Source organism: Paralichthys olivaceus, chromosome 20 (genome assembly GCF_024713975.1).
Source record: "Paralichthys olivaceus isolate ysfri-2021 chromosome 20, ASM2471397v2, whole genome shotgun sequence".
Lineage (NCBI taxonomy): Eukaryota > Metazoa > Chordata > Actinopteri > Pleuronectiformes > Paralichthyidae > Paralichthys > Paralichthys olivaceus.
In genome coordinates, this window is record NC_091112.1 from 6,948,946 (window position 1) to 6,967,255 (window position 18,310).

The 18,310-nt window shown below is 41.1% G+C and overlaps 2 protein-coding genes across 3 annotated transcripts; both read left to right on the forward strand.

Moving 5' to 3' along the window:
* Positions 1–635: 635 nt before the first annotated feature.
* Positions 636–5,123, forward strand: LOC109638787 (cytosolic non-specific dipeptidase-like). The gene is made up of 11 exons (XM_069515771.1): positions 636–774; positions 1,038–1,181; positions 1,362–1,524; positions 1,811–1,899; positions 2,815–3,015; positions 3,105–3,189; positions 3,297–3,457; positions 3,588–3,752; positions 4,202–4,343; positions 4,477–4,624; positions 4,928–5,123. Exons 1-11 carry the CDS (start codon positions 715–717, stop codon positions 4,992–4,994), a joined length of 1,425 nt encoding a protein of 474 aa, XP_069371872.1. The 5' UTR covers positions 636–714; the 3' UTR covers positions 4,995–5,123.
* A 1,133-nt stretch (positions 5,124–6,256) lies between these two features.
* recql4 (RecQ helicase-like 4) lies at positions 6,257–16,757 on the forward strand. 2 transcript variants are annotated; one of them, XM_020101891.2, is made up of 28 exons: positions 6,257–6,659; positions 6,779–6,812; positions 6,913–7,001; positions 7,225–7,371; positions 7,522–7,679; positions 8,061–9,138; positions 9,226–9,308; positions 9,400–9,499; positions 9,738–9,903; positions 10,137–10,247; positions 10,577–10,738; positions 10,830–10,922; positions 11,018–11,154; positions 11,271–11,354; positions 11,616–11,804; positions 12,191–12,373; positions 12,484–12,682; positions 12,822–13,015; positions 13,245–13,328; positions 13,411–13,548; positions 13,658–13,777; positions 13,906–14,161; positions 14,324–14,453; positions 14,541–14,707; positions 14,897–15,074; positions 15,333–15,486; positions 15,581–15,689; positions 16,469–16,757. In XM_020101891.2, exons 1-28 carry the CDS (start codon positions 6,576–6,578, stop codon positions 16,588–16,590), a joined length of 4,749 nt encoding a protein of 1,582 aa, XP_019957450.2. In that variant the 5' UTR covers positions 6,257–6,575; the 3' UTR covers positions 16,591–16,757. The 2 variants fall into 2 exon arrangements, with proteins under 2 accessions (XP_019957450.2, XP_019957451.2); XM_020101892.2 differs by having other exon boundaries at positions 6,291–6,659; positions 8,064–9,138.
* Positions 16,758–18,310: the final 1,553 nt, after the last annotated feature.

Genomic DNA, 18,310 nt, shown 5'->3' on the forward strand with positions numbered 1-18,310 from the left:
TGTGTTTGGCTGGGTTTGGCTTCAGTAACATGCATCTGCCTCCAGCCCAGGATGATGCAAAAGCTACTGAATTGATTTCCATTGATTTTGCTGGAAGGCTGGGACATAAGACATGTTTTCACTTCCCTGGAACATTGCAAAATGTTATATTATGAAATCAGGCAGGTTTACAGAACTGATAAGAATGCATGTGTGTAATTTGGTGTGGCTTCAACTGAATTTAAGGGGCCTGCATGTTTGGCCTTGGTGGAGGTATGCCCTCTAATGAGTGCCATTATATTTATCAAATGAATTAAAATACTTTTTATGAACCTAAATCATAAACCTTTGGCTTTCTCAATGTGTCCAATCTCTCCTACAAACCTAATCAATGTATGTATATATATACAGTATCTCTCTCTCTCTATATATATATATATATATATATATGTATATACTGTATATATATGTATATACTATACTGTATATATATGTATGTATTCTTGCTCCGGGTTAAAAAAACTGTAGCAACAGCCTACAGGATGCACAAACTAGCAGCCAGTCATTCGTAGGTTCTGTAGTGTCACTATTAGGATGTAAAAGATGGAAATAAAGCCAAAACAGTTGGCCTTGAGCCAAAGGGTGTGTTCTTTGCTTTTATCAGTACATTGTTCAGGGAACACACTCACACCATTCTGCCTGTTGAACCCTCGGCTCCTCCAGTCGCTGGCAAAGATGGCTCATCTTCCAAAGCTCTTCAAGCATGTGGACGAACACCAGGATGTGTATGTGCAGGTGAGCTACTGACTGTGTTTAGATCTCTTGCTCTTTTGGTCAACTACTACAATGTAACTCATTGTTTGGATTGAGCTTGGGTCGGATATCATAAATGTAGAGCTATTGGATCTCACAACATCACATCAGTTACAGTAGCTGCAGTTTAAGTGAATTGAAACACTCACACTAGCTCTACTGTACAATTTAGAACATTTAGAATAATTACACTATTTTGTTATATGATATTAAACTTTAATGAATGAATGTTTTTAATCTCCTAGCGTCTTGCTGATTGGGTAGCAGTCCAGAGTGTGTCTGCTTGGCCAGAGAAGCGTGGGGAGATCGAGAAGATGATGGATATGGCAGCCAAGGAAATCGAGAAACTGGGAGGCAAAGTGGAGATGGTGGACATTGGCAAACAGACGGTAAGACTGTGTGAGAATGTGTGAGAGTTAATGTTTGAATTTGTCTGTAAAAAAAAAATAAAAAAAAAAAAAAAATAATCCAAACGGTGTGCCAAATGCATCCTTTTCAAAAAACTCAACATTTCCTGAAATGTGCATTTTTCTAAAGCTGTTGTATTCTATTATATTTTGTTCATGCAGCTTCCTTCTGGAGAGGAGATCCCCCTCCCCCCTATCATCCTGGGGAGTTTGGGATCAGACCCCAAAAAGAAGACTGTGTGTATCTACGGCCACCTCGATGTCCAGCCAGCCAATATTGATGACGGCTGGGATACCGAGCCTTTCACTCTGGTGGAGAAAGATGGTGAGAGAAGAACCTGATCAACTTTGATAAATTTAAAAAAGAAAATTGCCTCAAGCTACTGACTGAAACTAAAATGCTGTTTGGACATGTAGGATAAGTAACTCCCGGGTTTCTTTTACCACACTTCCATGTTATACTGCAATTTTAGAACCACTTCTCAAAATGTGTGCAACAAAATTGCAGGAGTAAAAGTGGATGGATATAAAACTTTTCTTCTTGCTCATCTAGTCTAAGAATTTTTCTGATGGTGTTTTTGTTTTTCTAAAACATTGTTTTGTCTTTGCAGGTAAGCTCTACGGAAGAGGTTCCACTGACGACAAGGGTCCAGTATTGTCCTGGCTTAACTGCATTGAGGCCTACCAGAACATCCAGCAGGTAAAGTTACTGTCACAGTTTGGCTTTTACCCCTGTAATCATGAGATGTGAGATCTAAAACTCTCTGTGTCGAGACTCTACAGTGATACATCGAGCATCAAGTACACCAGAACTTTCCCTTTCAGTTTGACGGCAGCTCTATTATTGTTTCACACGCTCACAAACCAAGCTTGCTCTCTTGTAATCACAATCGTTTGTTATTTTGAAGTCCTGCCAGCCAGAGCATGTTTTCATCTCAATGGTGAAAAACATGAAGATGCTTGTGTGTGGCTTCAGTATGGTGAACAATGAAGTGTCAACACCCATCAGAAATGTGCTGTTTGGAATGCTGTTTGCCTGGAAATACACATGGGTGTGGTCATTTATTTTAGGATGGGAATGCTTTTCTCCGAGGTGGTATGTTGTGGTTTTCTTGCCGTTAAGGTGCAGTTTCTAGGAAGGGATCACACAGGAGACTCAACAACAAATTGAGTGATTTAGTTTCCGCTGGAGCGGCATGGTGGGGTAGTGGTATAGGGGTCCATAGGTGTGAATGGTTGTTTGCCTCTGTATTCTGGCCCATTGATATGCTGGCCAGGGTGTACCCCGTCTCTTGCCTAGTGCCAGCTGGGATTGGCTCCAGTCCTCCACACAATCCATTCAAGATAACATATATATGATGGGAGGATTGATGGAATTTCCTCTCAAACTTTTTTGCACTCAACTCATCACAAAGCCCAAGACAGGCTGTATCTTGCATGATAAATCTACCTGTGCTGCTCCAATAGGTCTCTCATGAATATTTTTGTTTGACTTCTAAACAATTAAAAACCATAATGAACAAATAATACCTACTACTAGGCACTGTCTACATAATATAAAATATCTAATGCCTAAAGTTGACAAACCTTTTCCGTTATCTTCTTCATTTTCCAGGAGCTTCCCATCAACATCAAATTCTGCTTTGAGGGGATGGAGGAATCTGAATCCCAGGGCCTGGAGAAATTGCTGTTATCCCAGAAAGACACCTTCTTAAAAGACGTGGACTACGTCTGCATCTCTGACAACTACTGGCTGGGCAAAACCAAACCCTGCATCACCTATGGTCTGAGAGGACTCTGCTACTTCTTCATTGAGGTAGAGTCAACACCAGTGTAAATCTGCGTTCTGTGAAGGTGTGTTGTGACGCAGCACATCACGATAACAGTCTGTTCTTAACTTTAAAGGTGGTTTGCTCTAAGAAGGATCTGCACTCTGGGGTGTTTGGTGGATCTGTTCATGAGGCCATGACCGACCTCATTGCACTTATGGGCAAGTGGAGCTGATTATCATACTATAACGTCATTGACTCAAACTCAGATCATAAATGTACGTTTCTCTGAACTGTTTTAATCTCATGTTTGTTACTTCATAAACAGGCTCCCTGGTCACCGGGAAGGGGGATATTTTGGTTCCTGGGATAAACGACGATGTGACCAAAGTGACAAAGGAGGAGAAAAAGCTCTATGAGGATATTGAGTTCAATGTGGTTGAGTTCTACAAAGACATTGGAATTGATCAGCCGCTGTATGACACTAAGGTAATGAAATGATTTTTCTTTTTTACATTATGCGAAGTAAAACAGAAAACACTGCTGCTCTGCTGTGTTTCTTAATGTAAATTCATATCAATTTAAGTGTTTAACTGTTTCTTCATTTTCTTCCCTGTAGGAGGAAGTCCTAATGCACCGCTGGAAGTACCCATCTCTCTCTCTTCATGGTATCGAGGGTGCTTTCTCTGGAACAGGAGCCAAGACTGTGATCCCCCGCAAAGTCATTGGCAAGTTTTCCATCCGCATTGTTCCTGACATGGACCCCAAAGATGTGGAGAAGAAGGTAGACCCTGAAATACCTTAGACTGGTTGTGTCTAACATGTCTAACATGGTAGATGTTGACGAATGAATATTAATCTTTAAACCATAATTTAAAATGACACTCTGTGGAGCACATGCCTCCACCAAGACTGATCAATCCTACACATGATCGTCTAGTTCTTATGGTAGAAATATAAACGAAAAAGGAAGAAGCCTGATAACCTTAAATAGTCCTAAACAGTGAACTTGAATACCAACGTAACCTTTATTTGACCCTTATTACGTGTACCTAGTTGAGAGAAAGGAACTTGAAGCAGTGTTAGAAATTGTACATTTTACAAAAATATTATACATTGTTAAAGAACAAAAATGCTGATAATTGTTTATACTAAAATGTCTGACCTTTGTCCTGACAAACAAACTTTGTGGTTCTTTGGTTTCACTGATATTTTTCCTGTTTAATTTTCAAGGTTATCAACTATCTGAAGAAGAAATTTGATGAACTGAAATCCCCCAACAAACTCAATGTTTACATGGGCAGCGGAGCCAAGGCCTGGGTCTCTGACTTCAACCACCCGCATTACATGGCTGGTCGAAAAGCCATGAAGACAGGTACAAAGACTGAGTAACACAGAATGACAGAACTGCTACAACAGAAAAATATTGGAAAAAGAAACATTACATTTGGACATGTTTTACTCTCTCACTATTTTACCTTCATCTCACCCTCCTTGCTCTGCCGTAGTCTTTGGTGTGGAGCCTGACCTGACCCGTGAGGGTGGAAGCATCCCCATCACCCTGACCCTCCAGGAGGCCACAGGATGTAATGTCATGCTGCTTCCTGTGGGATCCTCCGATGATGGCGCTCACTCCCAGAATGAGAAACTCAACAGGTATATCACAGCCCAGATAGCATACGGATGTGGGCCACCTAAAGTATAAAAACTTTAGGTGGCCCACTTGTTAAATCACAAATGTCCCAAAAAGAAAGTTGGTCACTGAAATATGCATCGCAATGAACAAACAAGCAAACACTAAAAATTACATCTGTGTGATAATGTCATGTTGACAGAGTGTTTTGACAAAATGCACATTAATATATTTGACAAAATGTTGACTCTTCTTTTGCAGCTTATAATAAAGACATTGATCCACTGATTTAACAAGCTCATCACTGTTTTATGTTTCTCTTTCAGATTCAACTACATTCAGGGAATCAAAGTGCTGAGTGCATACTTTTACGAGGTTTCCCAGCTCAAATGAAGTCACGTCTCATCATGAAAAATGGAAAATAACGTCAATCCTCACTATCAGAGCTATAGTCTTTGTGGTATTGACTTCCATAGTAATGCTTTATACACACAAGCTCCTTAAAATAAAAGTGCTTCTTTATTTGTGTCCTCCTGTTTCATTATCACCTTATAGGTTTTTGCTTTAGTGCATTGCATAAAATGGTCCGCTCACTATAATGAACCTAAATGTCAATGGATTTAAAAAGTAATATTGACTCATTTTTCTCTCTTGAGACTTGTTAAAAATGGTCAAACAGGTACCTAATGTGGGTTTTTACTATTTCAAAGTAGATTGTATGATTATTCAAATCACATGAACATAAGGGTGACATTTTGACAGGTAAAAGAAATATGATCTTTCATGTCTCTGTCAGAATATTTGATCATTACGGAGGCAAAGGTTTTATACACTATCAAGCACACTGTATACACAGAGGTAGATTCACAGAGACTCATGTTCATGTCCAAACATTTTTTTAAGAAATCAATTCAAAATTGGAAATCACAATTTAAAACTATTTTCAGGGGGAAAAAATGTTACAAAAGGGATTATAACAAGTCGAATAAAAGAGACAAAGAGATGAAAAAAGGTAGAAGATGCAAAAAGGATAAAATCTAAATAGAAATTTCAAAATAAGTTGAAGGAGTGAAACAATACAAATGAAATAGATTCATTTTGTAAAATACTCAAATAAAATGTTATAAATAACGGCATGAAGACGCACACAAAAAGTGTTCAATAACAGCATAATCACCAAGTATGATATTTAAAGGCTCAGTGTATAGATGTGGTGACATCTAGTGGTGAGGTTGCATGTTGCAGCTGAATACCCCAAAACTCACCATCCTCTTCCAAACATGATAGAGAACCTGTCGCAGCCTTCAGTTGTCGTAAAAACTCAAAAAGTGTTTAGTTGGTCTACCATTAGATCATCTTACACACTGAACCTTTAATTTTTGAAGTTCAAGCAGAAAGAGCATTGATTTCTCTGCAGCCTGTCCCTTTATTAACCGTGAGCTGACTGTTGTGTGCAATTACATAATGATAAATAATGGAAACATCCATAGCTATCATCATCAGAACTTATTTCTGCTCTGGTATCTTCATATCGACCAGTCTGTGGTGAAATCAATCATCAATAATCAGTTTGGAAACAAAATGCGTGTTTTGGGAGATTGGGGGATGAATGAAAGAATCTGGCAACACAACCTGTGACGACACCGGCGCGGGAAGAACGTAAACATCCCAAAGCGGAAGTGGCTCCTCGCTGAAGTTTGAAGAGTTGAATAATGAATTAAAAACTGGTCTTCTCTTCGTCTGTTGTAGTCGCAGAAACTTTTATTAGAGAGAAGACAAGCTACACTAAGTCACAGCTACTAAAACATAAATATTTACGATGCAGGCGCGTAAGAAACCGTACGAACAGTAACGTTGTGCCTCAGATTATATATGAACGTGTTGCTGCGAACACAGGAGGAGTTCCGACTGTCAGGAAATATCATAGACTGTATATAAACATCAGGAGTATTTAATCTCCAACCTGGAGACGTCATGGCTCGGTACAACGAGGTGAAGCTTCTGCTGAAAAACTGGGAGCAGGAGTTCGTCCAGCAGCACCAGAGGAAACCCAACAAGGTGATTCAAACTAAACTTCTGGAACGTGATGGAAGAATATTGACTATCGATAACTGAAACATGAATTTCATGGGGAACAATGATAAAATCTGACTCACACAGTGCTGTTTGATTTTCAGGAGGACGTTGATCAAGCTCCAGAAGAGACCAGGAGTGAGCACTGAGCTTACATTGCTTTCTAACATTTATTTACCTTTGATTTGATCTGTTTAGAGACAAAAGAGAATCACTTTGTGTGTGTCTGCATTTTCAGAACTGTATAAAGAATATCGCGATTTGAAACAAGCCAAAGAGAACAGCAGCAGTGATGCAGCCAGCGAACAGTGTAAAACTACAGCTGAGGTCAGTACAGCCCACAGGCTACTGAGGAAACAGTATTTGTATCTGGCACAGTGTTTATACTTTCACATATTGTTTTGTATAAATGCATTTACAGTGAAAAAGTAGTCCATCAATGCAAACATATTAGAGATCTGGCCCTGTGCAGGATTTAAACTAGAACTGTGGACTTTGCAGACGTTATAAATTACTGTCCAATTTGTTTGTGTGTTGTCTGTCCATTCAGAAGTCAGACTGCTGGGGCGCTCATCTGAATCGCAGTATGATGCCGGTGTCTTGTCCCAAACTGACATCTGAGGACAGAGATAGTCTTAAGGCCTCGTCACAATATTATGGCCTGAAGCTTAAACATAACCTGGCCACACTCAGTAAGGTAAGGCACACTTGAAATAAAATCCTGATTATGCTTATTATGGTCAGAATGAGAGGGAAGGTTTGTGATACCAAAATCGAGATGAAATGTTCAGGGCAACAGTAATGTTGGTTTTAATACCTTTGTAATGATTTCCTGTTGCTATTCCAGGAGGAACCTGTCTCCCTGCGGAAATCAGTCCTTCCTGGTCGAGTTCCTTTTAACTCATTGAAAAGTCGACAGATTGGTCAAACGCACAGCCCTGTTGTTGCTGCTGTCACTGACAAGACCACACCCACTAACCCTGCATCCAGCCCCTTTTCACCGAGGTAATGCATTAAAGAAAGTATTTCAATGGAAGCCATATATCATCACTGCATTAATCCTAGATGTGTAACCAAATGAATATTGGATTGCAATTTGGTCTGTAAATAATCTATATATATATATACTGCGTATATCTTGTATTATTATAGTAGTATTTTTGATTATAAGTGTAAATCTGACCTACTATGTCTTAATTATTATTATTATTAAATCAATAATTTCTTATTTATATAATACCATATGGAATAATTTTAATTTTTTAATATTGCAAATTTCAGACTTTCATGACTTCTCGAGCACAGCTATTACACCATATTTCATTTGATTGTATTTCCTTTTTCATTTGACCAGAACAGCCTGTAAACATCCTTCTTTGTTCACAGAAGAGTGAAGACTTGCTTGGGGTCTCTGGTGTCAAAGACGCTACAATCCGAGGAAAGCGATGAGCCGTTTGAACCTTTTGAACTTGTTAAAGAATTAAGTGATGAACATTTAGATGCAGCTAGTAGTGGTAGTATTACTAAATTAAGTGATTTAAGTAGTAGGGTTAGTACCAGTAAAGTACTTGGCTCACAAAATCAAAATGGCTCTAGTCCCCCTCCCTCCTCAGCCAGATCTTCTGCCTTGTTGATGTCGTTGTCTCCTCCAAGTAACAGAGAAACCTCAGGAGAAGACTTTGCGGCACCAGGAAAATTAAATGACACTATTGGAGCTTCAAACAAAAAATATAATTCTGAAACAATAGGAACTCCACGTCAGAGTCTTGGTTCTTTGAGAGGAAGTCCTCAGTTTCTTGGAGGTTTCAGAGGAGGAGCTGGAGCTAATGTTGCAGAAGGAAGGCCCTCTCCTGTCAGCAGGCTGAGTTTTGTTGACAAGAAGTGGCTGGAGAGGTGTCAGGTGTTTGGAGAGATAGGGGCAGAGGAGAGACCTGGAGCAGGCAACCAGGAGGTGCAGGCAGAGAGAAAAGAAGAGAGGGAACCACAAGGAGAAATACAAGGAGTTGAAAGAGCAGACAAAGGAGAAATAGATGCAGAGGGAGAAAGAAGAGAGGCGATAGACTTAGGAAGAGATGCAGGCATTAAGAGCAATAAGAGTGATGAAACAGGTGCTGATAGTGTTGCTCAACAACCCTCCAAAAAAAACAAAGAAGGAGGAGAAGAAAAAAAGAAAAAGAAGAGAGGTGAGGAGATGCAAAGAGAACCAACACCACCTCCAACAATAGAGGATGAGGGTGAGACTAGTCCCAAGTCCAAAGGTACAAAGAAGAGAGGGAGGAAGAGGCAGAGAGAGGGAGATGACACAGAGGGAGGAGTGAAGAAGAAGAGGAGTGTGAAAAAGAAAGAGGAGAGCTCTGATTTGAATCCCAGCCCATCTCGAAAAGGAGGGAAGAAAAGGAAAACTAAAGGAAAGGGAGAGGAAGATGGAGAAGATGATGAGAAACAAATCAAGGAACCCAAAAAGGTAAGGAGCTACATTTATGTCTTTCATGGAACATATTGTCGTGTCATGTTATTTATTTTTTACAAATTCATGAAATGATTCTTCAAGGTGCCCCAGGAGAACTTGTTAGGAGAGATAGACGAGGAATTTCTGACGAAGAGAATGTGTCAGAGTCAGCCTGTGAGAGCCAGGTAGGATCACACAAGACCACGTGCTGCACAATGCTAATGCAGCATGTTTATCTGCAACCTGTGAAAAACTATGTTTGTTTTACTGTGACAGAGGCATGAAAGGTGCTGAGGGTAACTTTGTGAAGATAAATCTGAAGAAGAAATCTCATGTCAAAGGTTACGCACTCAGAGGAATGGCTCTACGCAAACAGGTACATTTCTTACATGTGTTCTTGTGTGTGCATGATTGTCCCACAAATCGATGTGTTTTATCACTGGCGTTCAGATAAGTTATCATATTATGAATTAATCTGCTTATTGCTGATGGACAATCAAACACATGTAAGGATGTATTTTTCATGCAGTGTTTCCTGACTCTTAGTTAATAACATCAAATGTGCCTCTTTGCTGGGTTTTCTTGGCGTCATAAATCTGTGGTGTATGTTTCAGTTGTACATGCAGAAGTTCCAGCTGAAAGGTGAACGTTTTGGTGGAGGCGGTGGTTTCTTTGGCAGAGGAAGGAGAGGAGGCTTTAGAGGGGGGCTCAATCGACAGGGTGACACCTGCTACAAGTGCGGAGGAACCGGACACTGGGCCATGGACTGCAAAGGACGAGGTAACAGAGTCAACATTCACACAAAACAACTTGCAGTGGCAAAAATAAAACTCAGGATGTTTTGACGCCTGATTATTCAGACCTATGTTCACATTTGTTAACATTCTATCCGGTTAGTTTCACATTGTAATTTAGCAAACGTACTAACGGACTTGGCTTGACTTACCGACGACCGGTCCTCATCACCTTTGTGTTCTGATGAACGTGAAATACCTCTGAACTCTGTTGTGTAGCTCCTCCCCCTCCTGTTCCCGAGGACGGACCTGTTGAAGAGGAGCCGTTTGAACTTCCAACTCTGGAGGAGGTTGCCCGGGCAACTGGAACACTGCAGCCTCAGCCGCTTTGTAAGTCTGAACTTTGTTGAGCTTTCTGTTGCCTCATCTATATAAATAATTTATACAGTTTGTCTGGTTTGTTGTTTTGTTGTATGGATTTCTTTTGAAATCTTTATCTCACTCTACTTAAGAATTATTGACATTTAATGCAACTTCAATCCACCACACCATATTCTATATATTGCATAAAAAACATGTTGGTGACTTTTTATAAGACGATTAATATGTCAACAAGCAACAGGGATGTTTTGCAAACACAAGAAATTTTAGTTCCAGTATCACAAATACTTTAGTATTTGTCCTGGTTGTGTGAATCCTGGTGTGTTTGTGTGTTCCAGTGTCATCCCCCAGTGTCAGTGAGGAGCAACAGCAACAGAATAATGAAGCGGAGCATAAAGACGACGTGTTGTTGAAAGTGATTCGTCCTGATTACGAGCGACCCGCTCCTCCGCCACCGATGGAACCATTTTATCCCGTCACAGATGATGGAAAAGTTCAGGGTAAACATAACTCCTTAATTTTTACTTACATGGTAAACTGAAACAAAATGATTTTCTCACAAGTTAACTCCGTCTGTGTACACGTGTCCAGCAACACCTGCTGATGTGTATGCAGCTCTGAAAGACCTCGGCTATGAGTCATTTCGACCAGGACAGGAGGAGGCCATCATGAGGATCCTGTCAGGTACAAAACACACAGCACAGACTCGCACTGTTTATCTGTGTAGCTATAACCTGTGTTCATGTTTGTCTCTGTCACTCTCTTATCTCTGTCTTTAGGTCTCTCTACCCTGGTCGTGTTGTCAACGGGAATGGGTAAATCGTTGTGCTATCAGCTTCCGGCGTACTTGTACGCTCAGAGGTCAAAATGTATCACACTGGTCATCTCACCTCTCGTCTCACTCATGGATGATCAGGTAATCACATAAACCTCAGCATAAGAAATCATAAGATTAAATCACAGATCAGAGCAAATTGAATTACTCACTTTAAACAGTGATGCAGTCGACACTCTCTTCATGTGTGTTTCCAGCTGTCTGGTCTGCCAGCCACGCTGAGGGCAGCCTGCATCCACTCCAACATGACCATGAAACAGAGGGAAGCTGCCATAGAAAAGGTAACGCACATTACAGGAACCTCCACAGTTGAGTAGCAAGAGTATGATTCCTCTCATCCCCTTTTCATCACTCTTCTTATTCACAATCGCGTGTGAGGATTCTTGAAAAATTCACAGACTGTTCTTAATAGAAGGTTTAATCCAGTACATCGACATCTGGTCCCGGCGTCATCTAGCCCAGATAGAATGGCCACATCATCCAGGTTTTTGACAGTACTGTTTCAGTCTGTCTGTCTGTCTCTCCCTCCTCTGTTTCTCCAGGTGAAGTCCGGCCAGGTGTGTGTGCTGCTCCTCTCTCCGGAGGCTCTGGTTGGTGGAGGTGGCTCAGGTGTAGGGTGTCTGCCCTCTGCTCAGGAGCTCCCTCCTGTGGCCTTTGCCTGTATAGACGAAGCTCACTGTGTCTCTGAGTGGTCACACAACTTCAGACCGTGTTACCTGAGGCTCTGTAAGGTGGGTTCATGATGGTGTGTGTTTGTGCCTATGTTTCATGTTTCACACCACCATCAGTTAATTTAAGGGGGGAAACAACATCTGAATATTACAATACATTGCACTTAACTATTTACAAGTACAGGTGATAACACTAATATTGTTTAAAGGTTCGACAATCACCAAATTAAGGTTTGAAACCAATATTAGATAGAAAGTGAAAACAATTTTCATAATAATTAGCAGTTCCTGTTATTTCTTTTTGTGCCTTCATCTCTCTGCTGCAACTCAAAGCTGCTCATTTGTTTTTAGAATATTGTAGATAGATGAATTCTATCACATGTAAGAATTGATTTATAGTCTTACCACTATACCCTTGCACTTATGTGATGTTTTTATATTTTTAGGTATTAAGGGAGCGTTTGGGAGTGCAGTGCTTGCTGGGACTCACTGCTACGGCCACGCAATCTACTGCTCTGGACATCGCTCAGCATCTGGACATCACCGATCAAGAAGGCATCGCAGTTCGATCTGCAGCAGTGCCTCCCAACCTGTATCTGTCTGTGTCCATGGATAGAGAGAAGGATCAGGTGTGATGATTTACAGATGTCTCCAAGGACTCCATCTGCCCCTATGTGTCTGTGTATATTTTCAGTTGGTTAACTCTACCTGTGCAACTTTTCTTTTTTTATATTTTAAGGCTTTAGTGTCCTTGTTAAAAGGCGACCGCTTTGGTTGTCTGGACTCCATCATTGTCTACTGCACCAGGAGAGAGGAGACTGCTCGTGTGTCAGCGCTGCTCAGGACCTGCCTGCAGGGGGTGCTGGTGAAAGAAAACAAACAAAACAACAGCAGCCAGACACAAAACAGCTCCTCAGCACAGAGGAAGAAAGACCTGGGTAAGCTTAGAACCAATTCATTTTTTTGTCATGAAAACTGAGGGAAAAAAAGTTTGAGCAAAGGTTTAGGGTGGAAATGAATAACATCAGCCAACAACATCTTTAACTCTTGTTTTCTCTTTGTCTCTTCTGTACACAGCAAGGAAGAAGATACGTAAGCCACTGAAGTGGCAGGCTGAGACGTACCACGCCGGCCTGACAGCGTCCGAGCGCCGTCGTGTCCAGAACAACTTCATGTGCGGGGAGCTTAGAATAGTGGTGGCCACTGTGGCTTTTGGCATGGGCCTCGACAAATCTGATGTTCGTGGTATCATCCACTTCAACATGCCAAAGGTGGGTTGTTGCCGAATCAGTAGCTCTTCAAACTTTTGTAATCCTGTCGCTATGAACATAAATAAAGCGTAGATAGAGATATTTTTAAATGGTGCTTGTTACAAACTTGGAAAATTCCCCAAAGTTAGTTTGCTTTACTTTTTACTGCATGAATACAGAATATTGTTGACTGAGAGCTTCCCATGTCCCATCTACATCAACATTCCCTGACTGGTAATTGTTTCTCCAGAGCTTTGAGAGCTACGTTCAGGAAATTGGGAGGGCAGGGAGAGACGGAGAAGCGGCCCATTGTCACCTCTTCCTGGACCCTGAGGTGAAAATCAAATTGTGCTCTCTGCTGGTCTTTTTATTCTCTTATGTATAAATATATTCACTGCCTGCGTATTTGTGTGAAGGGTGGAGACCTCCATGAGCTTCGTCGTCACATCTATGCAGACACAGTGGACCACTACACAGTGAAGAGGCTGGTCCAGAAAGTTTTCCCTCCATGTAAATGTAAACAGATACACCAGAAACAACAGGAGCTCGTCAAGGTAACTCCCCTTTTTGTGTGTGTGCGTGTTTGTGGTTCACATGCTTTTCCAATAAGTGTTTATTCCAAGACTTTCTGTCAAGTAAAATTATGCTTCTCTCTGACTGTAGGACATTGAGGACACTGAGCTGTTGGAGATGATGGATGTGTGTGATCAGGAGATCCTCATGAACCCTCCTACTCAGCAGGACGTAGAAGACGCAGACAAACCAAAACCTGCTGCTGCACAGGTTTTATATTTAATCGTTTCTTTTTAACCCAATCACCCAATAAAAGAAACTGAAGGAGGTTGATATTTTAATACATTTTATGAGGACACATTTTACAACACTTAACATAACCTTGTTTTCACTTTAAGGAGACGTCACATCCCGGTCCGTTACCAACCCAGGAAGACGGAGATGAAGGAAAGGTAAAAGAGGAGAGCAAAGAGGAGCAGGCAGTAAAAGATGAGGGAGCTGATGGTTTGTGTGTGGAGGTGAAGGCAGCCGGAGATTTGCTGAAAGACGACAGAGAAGAGAGCAGTGATTGGCCCCGAGAGCGAGTGTGTCACACGCACGAGAGAGCGATTCCCATCCAACAGACTGTGGAGGCTCTGGACATCACAGAGGAAGGTGAGTAGAAACACACACGAGGATATATACACAAAGCAAAGGTCAATCAAAACAAAATGAAGCATGGTGGATAGTAGGACACGGTATTAATGTATTAATCTATTAAATACTTTAAAAACCTAATTGTTTGTCTCTCTCTCTCTCTGTTTGTGTGTCGGTCAGGTGTGGAAACTCTGCTCTGTTATCTGGAGCTGCATCCTCAGCGCTTCGTCGAACTTCTTCACCCCACCATGTCTGTGTGTAAAGTCAGCTGCTATGATGGACCGAGACAGCTCCAGAAAATCACAAAAATGTATGCAATGTTAAGACATTCTCGTGCGTTGCCCCACGTGCCAGACTGCACAGCTTTAATGAACTTCTCTGTATTTCTTCTTCACAGCTGCCCTCCCGTCGCTGTGGTCCTGGCTAGAAGGCGAATGGCGGGCGAGAAAGTGGAATCCTGTGATCAGCTGGAGTTTGACGTCGTCGAGGTTGCGGACACTATGGGATGGCAGCTTCCTATTGTAAAGAGGGGACTCAGACAGCTGCAGTGGAGCACCGGCAGAGGTGTGTTTATGAACTATTGAAGAATATTCACGTTTTTCTACAGTGTCAAAAATTATATTAAGTAGTTAAACTGTTATTGTGGAGTGCTTATTAAAGGTCTTTCACTTGACACGACCCAAATCACTCCTTATTTCCTGTCAGGTCTAATGACAAAACAAAAACAATTGATCATAAATATTTGTTTTACAGCTGGCGGGCGTAGCGGCATCCAAGTTGAATTCTCCTCTCCGTCTTTCTACTTCCGCTCCTTCGGTGACCTGAGCGACGAGGAGATGGACAGAGTTTGTCGGTTCCTCCATAATCGGGTGCAGGACCAAGAGAGGACACAGCTCTACCAGCTGACCGCCTGTTTTAAGGCCTTCAAGAGGTAAACACTGTTTTACAATAAGTGAAATTAATTCTATTAATCAGCTCAAATGGTTGTAATGAAAGGTAAATTGAGGAAGTTTTTTTAAATCTTTAATGGCAGTTGTCTACGATGGTTGCAGTTTATTCTGTTCTTTGACTGATATTTCCTAATCTGTTTTGATTTGGTAAATCCCACCTGTCTATCTTCATAGTCCCTTAATTAATGTGTGTGTGTGTGTGTGTGTGTGTGTGTGCGCGCGCGCGCGCTTTGTTGCAGTGTTGCCTTCCAGAGTGTCTTGTCCTGTGTCCATGACTTGGATGCGTCCCGCAGTCTGCAGCTGAAAAACCTTCTCTCTGAATACTTTGACAAGCGGCGAGACAGAGAGCACACACTCAAAACAATGGAGCTTGAGGAGCTTGACAAATATAAAGTAAAACACACAGCACGGATATCTGGCGTTTGAGCTCAAATTGTGTCTTAGATGCTCTGAATATTCTGGTTTACTTGTATATTTGTCTTTGCAGCTGTTGGACTTTGAAAATCAGATCCGAGCGGACATCAGAAGTTTTCTCTCAAACCGGAGCGACGAGAAGTTTTCTGGAAGAGCTGTTGCCAGAATCCTCCACGGCATAGGTGAGAGCACAGGAACATATGAACGTCCTCTGACATTAACAGAGATTACCTTTCCACTAGTAGCACTGGTACATGCACGTGATTTCGTTTGCCCCCTTTTTTTGTGAATGAAAGTTGCTCTTTTGCTGTATTTGAAATTTGGTGAACGTTTCATTTTCACCACTGAGCAAAAACTCTCCACTGAAAGGAAGAGCACTGGCTTAACCATACCTGATCCAGTGACGTTTACCATGGAAGCTCTGGACCTCTAGAGGGTGCTATAGGATTAATGGGGAGAAAAATGACATTGACACTGTTAGAAGTATAAGTGTGAATAAAACTGAGCTCTGATTTTGAAAAAAAATTAACAGGGTTCACAGATCATATTGTCTCAATTTAAAAACATATATTTACAAGGTGACGATGCACAAGCACCTTAATACATGCTCACTGATTTCCCTATGTATCCGTCCCATATACACACAAACTTAGTCGATGCAATTTCAGAGGATCTGTGTAGAATAAGGAAGAATTCAGTGGTTTATTTAATGGCAAACCAAAGGCGTGCAGAAAAGAGGGGCTCTTGATTTCAACACTGCTCAGGAAGAATGTAACATTGTGTCGCGGAGGTGGAAAGTCCCAACACCGTTTTATCTGTATCTCCCTGGATTGTCGGTAAGGATGAGTCATGTGTAACTAATCCAAAATTCCTGCCCAGTTTAAAGTGCATTTATCTGTGAATGAGGATTTATTCCTTAAGTAACGACTTACACTTACTTAAGATGAACTCTGTTTCTCAGGCAGTCCGTGCTATCCTGCCCTGACCTACGGCCGAGACAGACGCTACTGGAGGAAGTACATTCAGTTCGACTTTAACCAGCTCATCAGACTGGCCACTCAGGAAATCATATACTTCAAGTAACTGACCGAACATGCACGAACACGCATGCTGAGGATGCACAATTCTACCATAAAACACCTTTACACCATATTGTTGGGTAATTTAAATTATGCTGTTTTCTGTGTTTTTGTATACATGTTAAAAAGTTTTTTGTGTGGGTTGTAATAAAATAAAATCTATTTTTTCTAGCTTGGCCGCGCAGTGACATTCATTTAAAATATGTCAGGAAAATCTCTTTAGGAAACTTGTAGGCAGAGAGGGTGTTTATTTTTTCTTGACACAAAACTATTTCTTAATATTTAAAAACTTAAATCCTCAGATGATATGAGGAAGAAAAATTAAAAAGAGCAAAAAAAAAGTGGAGAATTTTCCTCCCACCATTTCTCTGTGTCAACTCTGTGTTGATTCAAGAAGTAAGAAAAAAGATAAGAACACTAATATTTACTTGTACTGACAGGAATAATTTATGACTCTTGCTTGGTAAAAAATGTAATCTGTTATGATGAGTCACTATCTGAAGTCAGTTGCAGGATTTTCTTTGTTAAACATTTTCTCAACCGCAGCAGACAGACATGGACCTTGTGAGTCATAAACTTTAACAATTCGAGGTTTAATTGTCTCATGTTGCTGTAAAGACCTGTGCCGTGAAAGGACGCGCATCTGTTTATTACAGTTAAGTTACAACTGCTTGATCTGATGTAGAAAATGTTTAGACCTGATGGGAAATTACTTGTTTTCTTGCTGAGATAAGAAGATCAGTACGTCTCTGATGTTTGTATGTTATATATAAAGCTACAGCTAGAAGTCGCTTAGCTTAGCTTAGCACAGCACAAAGTATGGAAACAGGGAAACGGCTGGCTGTCTCCTGGCTGTCTCCTGGCCACGGCTTCATGTTCACTGCACAGACCTGAGTTCTGTCATTTCACTCTCAACATGCTCTATAGAATCAGGCAGATGAAACACAACCATACCAACATTTGGGATTAAAACCAGCAGTGCTGCTGCAGGGCTGAGGTGGCAGCCTGACCAGCTCTCCACTGTGTTTCAATAGTGGACTCTGGCTTTTACATATCTGCTTTGACTCTGACATAATGTCATAAAATGTCAGGAAATCTGTCCAGTGAGCACATGTATCCTGAGGAGTCAGCGTTCCACCATTTATTAATATATGTGGAGGAGTTCATTTAAACCACGGTGCTGCAGCAGTTCTGTTTTTAAAACACGCATGACAAAAAGCAATGTTTGAAAATGTGTTAGGGTTTATGGCCGACACCATAGCTCAGCTTATTTACTTTCTTGTGAAAGTACAAATATCTTTGAGGGTGAAACAGGGGTATTGACTTTCCCAGAAAGGTTAACCAAAGAAGGTCAGTGACGGTGATCGATGTGCAATCTGCAAACAGCCACTCCCTGGGGATGTTTATTATTAAACGAGACTGAGCCTTTAGTAGAATAGCTTCAGACTCCATGTGAAGTTTCAGCTGACCTTCATATTTTTTTCATTCTGTGATAACCAGGCTACAAGGATATTTACCCAACCCCTAGGTTGAAAACCACAGCAGGAGAGGATGTCATTTCTTTCAAGCATAAAGTTGTCAAACGATTTTTCGAGACACGAAAAATAGTAATTGTTTCATGTGGTGTACATTTTCTCTTTCATAAATATGTGGCACAGAGAGAGAAATGACTTCTGATCCGAACTTTATTTATTCAAGTTCCTGAAAGAAAAACAAAAACATAC

What these genes read in the sequence shown, in the direction of transcription:
- LOC109638787 (XM_069515771.1), top strand. Translation starts at nt 715, where the DNA reads ATGGCTCATCTTCCAAAGCTCTTCAAGCATGTGGACGAACACCAGGAT. An exon ending in CGACCTCATTGCACTTATGG is followed by an intron (nt 3,190 to 3,296) that starts GCAAGTGGAGCT and finishes CTTCATAAACAG; the next exon opens with GCTCCCTGGTCACCGGGAAG. An exon ending in AGCCGCTGTATGACACTAAG is followed by an intron (nt 3,458 to 3,587) that starts GTAATGAAATGA and finishes TCTTCCCTGTAG; the next exon opens with GAGGAAGTCCTAATGCACCG.
- recql4 (XM_020101891.2), top strand. Translation starts at nt 6,576, where the DNA reads ATGGCTCGGTACAACGAGGTGAAGCTTCTGCTGAAAAACTGGGAGCAG. An exon ending in TCTCACTCATGGATGATCAG is followed by an intron (nt 11,155 to 11,270) that starts GTAATCACATAA and finishes GTGTGTTTCCAG; the next exon opens with CTGTCTGGTCTGCCAGCCAC. An exon ending in CAAAACCTGCTGCTGCACAG is followed by an intron (nt 13,778 to 13,905) that starts GTTTTATATTTA and finishes TTTCACTTTAAG; the next exon opens with GAGACGTCACATCCCGGTCC.